General features: G+C 47.5%; 1 protein-coding gene across 1 annotated transcript; it reads left to right on the top strand.

Moving 5' to 3' along the window:
• Positions 1–1,149, top strand: LOC121800799. The gene has a single exon (XM_042200302.1). It carries the CDS (start codon positions 1–3, stop codon positions 1,147–1,149), a length of 1,149 nt encoding a protein of 382 aa, XP_042056236.1.
• Positions 1,150–7,425: the final 6,276 nt, after the last annotated feature.

The following is a 7,425-nucleotide window of genomic DNA, read 5'->3' as shown; positions in this document are numbered from 1 at the left end:
ATGTCGCTGGGGGAACTGAGGGGAAATGAGAGAAAGATCCCTGCTACTGTGCAGCCCTCTGGTCGTGAAAACATTAGCGAAGTGTCCCTACGATCAGGAAAAGTCTACCAAAGCCCTAGTCCACGTGTGATGTCTCCAGCATCAATGTCTAAACCAAACCGTGAAAAGGAAGGAGAATCAAGTGGGATGGATCAAGCAAAGGGGACAGACAAAGGCAAAATAAAAGTGGGAGGTGAATCCTTAGAAGGAAGTCAGGGAGAAGAAGCAGAGAAGGTAAAACCATATCCGTATCGAGGAATGGTGACAAGGAAAAGAGACACCACGATTGACATGGCTAATATGTTCAAGGAAGTGGAAGTGAAGGTGCCGCTCTTGACGGCCTTAAAGATGCCCCCGATCAGTAAATTTGTCAAGGACTACCTGGCGGGAAAAATCAACAAAGAAGGGAGACTGATTACCGAGGAGAATGTCTCTGCCATGATCCAGAGAAGCGACCTCCCCTCCAAGAAGACTGATCCAGGAATGTTCACGCTTCCAATTTCGATTGGGGAAATTCAGGTGGAGCACGAGGTGTGCGATTTGGGGGCGTCTATCAACGTTCTACCATACTCCATCTATAGGAAGCTGGGAGTGGCCAAGCTCGTCGACACTGACATCATGATCCAATTGGTCGACATATCGTGTATTCACCCGGAAGGAATTCTGGAAGATGTGGTTGTGAAGGTGAATAACTTTCTGTACCCAGCTGATTCTTTCGTAATCAAAATGACGGAGCCAGCAACCAAGGAATCAAGTGGAGTCCTACTGGGGAGGCGGTTCCTGTGTACGACGAGCACCATAATAGATGTTCGTAATGGGACAATAAGCTTGGACTTCAATGGAGAACAATTCACGTTCAATATCGATGAAGCCATGAAGAGGTCTGCCGATAGCGAAAACGTGTACTCAGTAGATGAGACTGAGCCCTTGGTACAAGAGTACTTGGATGAAGAATTCTTGAAGAGGCAGTTCACTGATTCAGCTGTTGAAAAAGAAATCAAGAGGGAAGTTGCAGAGTGGTATGAGATCATGAATGTCGGAGAAATGGACGACCAAGCCTTCACCCGAGGCCAGCTGGGTCAAGTGGGAAAGCTCAAGTATCCAGCCTAGAGAAGCGGCTTGATCAAGGAAAGCTACTGGAGAGGGAAGCGGCAGAAAACCCTCTGCCTACTGAAGAGCCAAAGCCAGCAAAGGAATTGAAGCCACTACCGGCACATCCAAAGTACGCCTACCTGGGAGAGGAAGAAATGAAGCATGTCATCATCAACAGTCAGTTGACCCAGGGGCAGGAAGATAGATTGCTGGAGGTATTAAGAAAGAATCAGAAGGTTATCGGCTGGAAACTAACAGACCTAGTGGGCATCATCCCAGACTTATGTATGCATCACATCCGACTGGAAGAAGGAGCCAAACCACATCGCGACCAACAACGTAAGCTCAACCCCAACATGAGGGAGGAGGTGCTCAAAGAATTGTCAAATTGGTCTCGATAGGAATTATCTACTCAATTCCAGACAGTAACTGGGTCAGCCCAGTGCACATGGTGCCAAAGAAAGGAGGGATTCAAGTAGTGAAAAATGAGAAAAACGAATTGATCCCGACAAGGCCAGTTACTGGATGGAGAATGTGCATTGACTATAGGAAGCTGAACGCAGCAACAAAGAAGGATCACTTCCCCTTGCCATTCATTGATCAGATGTTGGAGAAGTTAGCAGGGAAACAGTACTTCGGCTTCTTGGATGGTTATAGCGGCTACTTCCAGATAGCGGTTAATCCGGAAGACCAAGAGAAGACGACGTTCACCTGCTCTTCGGCACTTACGCTTATCGAAGAGTGTCGTTTGGTCTCTGTAATGCCCCAGGCACTTTCCAAAGATGCATGATGAGCATTTTTCTGACCTATTGGAAGACTGTATTGAGATCTTCATGGACGACTTCACTGTCTATGGAGACATATTCGATCAAGGGCTGCACAGCCTGAATAGAGTGCTGGAAAGATGCCGCCAAAAGGACTTGGTTTTAAACTTTGAGAAGTGCCATTTTATGGTTACCGAAGGAATTGTCCTAGGGCATGTGGTGTCGAGTAGGGGAATAGAGGTCGACCGAGCGAAGATAGCGGTCATTGCAAAACTCCCATTTCCCACCAACCAGAAGGAAATCAGAGCCTTTCTTGGCCACGCTGGGTTTTATAGAAGATTTATCAAGGATTTCGCAAAGATAACCCAGCCCCTGAGGTGGAGTTTGAATTCTCCGATGATTGCAAGACCACGTTCCAACTGCTGAAGGATAGATTGATAAGCTCTCCAATATTACGCGCCCCCGACTGGACTCACCCCTTTGAGGTGATGTGCGATGCTAGCGACTATGCTGTGGGGGCAGTAATAGGTCAAAAAATCGAAGGAAAGAGTTACGTAATCTTCTATGCTTCCAAAACTCTAAATCAAGCACAGAAGAATTACAACACGACTGAAAATGAGAAGCTATCGGTGGTGTACGCCTTTGAGAAGTTCAGGACATACCTGCTTGGGTCCAAAGTGATAGTCTATACTGACCATGCGGCCATTAAATACTTACTGGCAAAGAAGGAATCGAAGCCACGACTGATTAGATGGGTCCTCCTCTTACAAGAATTCGATTGGGAGGCAGTCGATAAGAAGGGATGCGAGAACAGAGTGGCAGATCATTTGAGCCGAATCTTACAAGTAGATAATGGCGAAGCTATCTCTGATGCCTTCCCTGAGGAGCATCTCTATCTGATCAAGTCAACATCTGAATGTCAGTGGATCAAACAGGCAGCGAGGGTTGATCAAGCTAACCAAGGAATGGAGACATTTGTGGTGGACGAAACTCCACGACTCATGCCTAACTCTCGCCAATGAGCAGGTAAAAGGAGTGATTGGGTACTCATGGGTAGTCTGCTTGATCAAGCGATAATTTCTTATTCTATTAAACTGATCAAGTTACGTCCTAGGGGAACCCGGTCAAGTCCTTAGTAATTAGTGTAAATAGTTTTCATGTGTTAGTTTTTAAATCTTAGTTAATTCAAAAGTCGGAAGTGATGAAGGGAACTGATCAAGTGGAACTATTTGAGTTTTCATCTGGAATTAAATTTCCACTTGATCAGTGCAATTTGAATTTAATTGGTGGTACAATGTTTACATGGATCAGGGCAGGTGATGAAAGGACGTGCGCAGTCTTTGAAGAGGTGTCAGGAAGCGTCAACTGCTGCATTGGACAGAATAGTACTAGAGAGAAGAGGCGTATCGGAGAAGCTAAGCCAGCTGGCACTCTGAAAAGGCGCGCCTGTGCGTGAATAGTCGCAGGGATCACAACAGTCGGGGATCTAAATAGACGCAATATCAGTATAAAAGGCAGCCTCCAGATCCGTATGCCACTTTTATCCAAGCCGCCTACAGTACCTTACATTTTGCTCTCATCCAAATTCTCCCAAGTTCAAAACCTTTGCCCAAGCTATCATCTTCTTCACCAAAACCCACCACCATTTTTAGTAAAAATGTTGATTGAGCAACTCTCCACTTCATCCTCATCCTCTGACGCCGGCACCGACAGTGGTGACCGGGAAATCTCTTCCCGGCCCATACAGAAAACCCTAGCCCATCTTCTCAACCCCCACCTCAAACCAGCGCCGCCGCTCCACTGCCTGAAGTGGATGAAGAGGCCATACGACATTTAGATAGAATCCTCTGGAGTATGCCCTCCGAGATGGATACCACGACGGTGTACGCCACCTTAAAAGCCAGACTTGGAATTTCCCGATCGAGGAACTCCGCTACAACCTCCACACCCCAAAATACTCCCCAAGACCCTTCCCCCCAACCTGCCGCTACTCCGGCCGCAGAAGCAGAATTTGTGCCTCCACCACATGCAGAGGGCACAGCTGCTCCCAACGCCCCATCACCACCGAGTGGTGGGGGTTCTAACTCTCCTTGCCAAAGGCTGCCACAACCGATCGAGGTTGTAAACATTGACGACGACTCTATGGAGGACTTTGTGCCTCCCCCAGCGAAATTAAACAACAAGGGAGGGCAGAATGGACCTTCATTCCCACTGTAGAGGATGAATCGGTCCCGGAGGGAGAGGAGGAGCCATTGCGCCGCCAGACGCGCCGCATGCACGTGGAGAGGATGATAGAGGAGATGGAGGCCAGGGTGGCTGATAAGCCAGGGAGAGAGGAGAGACAGGAGCAGAGGCCCCACGTAGTGCGGCGGCTGGTGGATGAGCCGGAGGAGGCGAACCAAGGGGCCGGGGAGGCCATGGAAGAGAGAGGAGCCGGTGAGGCCGGTGAGGAGAGAGAGGCTGTTGAGGACAGCCAAGTAAGGACAGAGAGAGAGAGGAAGAGAAAATGGAAGAGTGTTCTTCCTCCTTCGAAGAGGATGCGCCCCACAATTTGGGGCATTGTTATAGCTGATGCAGACCAGCCTGCCCCTCCACGAGAAGGAGATGAGGGCAGTGAAACTGAGGCTGGAGAACTTCGATGGGCCCGAACATCCCGCAGGCAACAAGGAAGGCCTGCAACACCCCCAGCCGCCGACTACTCCAAACGAACTGTGGTGTTGACCACGGACCCCCTCCAGCGGATGCTGGAATTTAATAACCCCAAGTGGAACGAGGAGGTCCGCCAAAGGGTGACACCTCAAAAGCGGCTAAATGCCGGCAAGAAACTCCACCAGCCAACCCTGGAGACTATCCGGGTTGAGGCGAAATTCACACAGTATATCACTGGGATTGGTTTTGACTGGCTGCTGGAGATTGAGGAGACCTTCGTACCGGAGGCCCTGGCCAAAGAATTTTTCACGTCCTTCCGGTTCACCGGGAGCACAGACTTAGAGGCTAGGAGCGTCTCCTTTAGGGTGTTCGGCCGTGCCCAGAAGATGAGCCTGAACGAGTTCTCGATACGAATGGGACTCCACACAGAGGCACATGTCGCCAGTGGGGAGTGGTTCGGCCACGACATTGGCATTCCTCAGAGGAAGCCGGATTTTGATCAGCAGGCCGTCTGGCAAGCCTTGTGCAACGGACGTGCCCCCGACTTTAAGGCCTCTGAGTCCAGAGGTACCCATATTGCTAATCCGACCCTCAGCCTTGCCCAGGTCTACCTAGCCTGTAATCTCCTTGGCCAAGCCAATACACTGGCGATCATTACTCTGACCGAGCTCTACTTTATGTGGAGCATGAGGGAGCAGAGGAAGGTGCATCTCGGTTTCTGGCTTGCTTACTCGATTAATCAGATCGCCACTCGCCCTGCCCGCCACCTCAATGTCTGCCTCCTGCTTGGAGCCTACTTAAGGCGCAATTGGACCTTAGTTTTCCAGGAGGAAGTGGAGCGTCCCAGCCGTTGCACCAAGCCCGAATTATTTGAACTGAATTTCTTTGTAAGAATACAGGTACTTGAACGGCTGCCCGGCGGGACACTTCGCTTCTACTCAAAGGCTCGGCAGGAAAGGCAGAAGGAGCGGCAGGAGGAAAGGAGGAGGCCAGCAGATCGCCCGGCGAGCTCCGAGAGGCAACAAAGACAAAGGCTGGAGATGGTGCCCATACCGAGTATAGAGCCAGAGGAGGCTGCACGAGCATGGAGCAGATGCTAACGCAGCTGGTGGAGAACTCACACGCCCAACTGGTCGCTCAGGCCAGGATTCTGGAGGCTATCCGCCAACAGACCCTTGGTAGCCAACCACCACCTCCCTCTACAAGCTCTCCTCCAACCCGGCTCCCATCGTCCTCCAGGCCACCCTCAGCATCCCCCGGTCAACCTCCCAGGAAGCACTAAGTACAACCCCCCATCTCAGTTTATTTCAAGTTCAAACAATTTTACTTTTATTTGTTTCTGGTCTGTATAACTGATTTTTTTGCTTCACCTTACACTTAGACCTGTGTTGGGTCCAAGTGTGAGAAGTTATGCATGCTTTTGTTGGTTTCTATCTGCCCTTGTGTTTTGTATATGTTTTTCTGAGTTTATTGGCATGTTTTGATTGTTGGCACTATCTCCCACTTAGCCCAGTGCCTGGTCTAAGTGTGAGAAGTTTTCCTTGGTTTGATTGATGTGTCGTTGCCTGTGCCTAACCCTTTTTTCACTGCATCCAGTCCCTCGAGGACGAGTTCATATGCAGTGGGAGGGGGGAGGGTTAGTTCCAGTGGAAATCATACATGTCAACTTTTGAAAAAAAAAAATACAAATATCAGTTAGTAATAATTAAGGCAGTATGCATGAAATTAGATAAATGAATGACTTGATTGCTTTGGGAAGAGTTAGAAAAATGACTCAGTATGCTTACATGAAGAAACTTGATTGCAAAAACTTGATCAGTTTGAACGACGCAAGTATGATGGAAATGCTCAATTTTAAAATCATCTATGAAGCCTCTCTATATGTGAGTTATAAGCCAAAGTAGAACACTTTCTACTATTTTTAGAAAGAAAAAAAATATTTTTCACGAGAGGCTGATTTTTAATATTTAGATGAAAACTGCTCAAGTAGTAAGGACTAAAGGCATTAGGACTTAACCAATTGAGCCTTTTCTTCTTTCGCTCCACGAACCCGCCTCGTCAAACAAGGCACCCCCTAGTTAACCACATTGAGCCATATATACACTCTTACCCGTTCATTTGAAACCAAATCCAACTTCCATATACTTTTTTAAAAACACGTGAGGAAGAGGGGTCAGAGAGATAAGTTAAATTCAAAGAAAAGGGGGATACCGATAGAAAGTCAAAATAAAAGGGTAGTTGGGTTGGGCAAGTTAGTCAATCAGGTTGATCAAGTCAGAAATCGAATCGAAAAAAAAGAGAGGGGGCAGGAAAAATTTGTAACCTGACCCAGCAAGTCGAAGGATAGTGAATAAGGCCAAAAATTAAAGGCTAGAAGTCGCCACTTGACCAAGTAAGTTATCCATTGGCAAAATAAGTAGTTCAGATCTTTGGTCTCTTAACTCATGTATTTTTCTTGTTACAGTTTATATATTTTAAACTTAGAACCTCTAGGACCCTACCCTAATACGCTACTACCCTTAAGCCCCATTACACCCGAAACAAAGACCTTAAGGAACTATCTTGCGCAGTCCGATTCGAGGTATTAAACTTGTGGCAATACCGAGTAAACAGTCCTAACATCTCTGGTGAGAAATGGGTGACTGAGTGAATCCAACAGTGTTTTAAATTGAGCAATCTTGACAAACGCGAAAGGGAAGAAACATAAGCTACTGGCAAATGGATTGACCTCGACCTCGGGTATAATTGTTGGAAGTTTATTCGGTCTAATGCATCTATGTGAATATGTGTTTTTGTTTTGAGTCTGTTTTTCTCTTTTCGTCTTCTTTTACTTTCTTGAAATGAGTAAACCATGCCTGAAATTTGCCTTATCATTTTCTTT

Source organism: Salvia splendens, chromosome 4 (genome assembly GCF_004379255.2).
Source record: "Salvia splendens isolate huo1 chromosome 4, SspV2, whole genome shotgun sequence".
In the NCBI taxonomy this organism is placed as follows: Eukaryota; Viridiplantae; Streptophyta; class Magnoliopsida; order Lamiales; family Lamiaceae; genus Salvia; species Salvia splendens.
The sequence above is the reverse complement of the archived record's forward strand: the minus strand, read 5'-3'. Positions and strand labels throughout refer to the sequence as shown.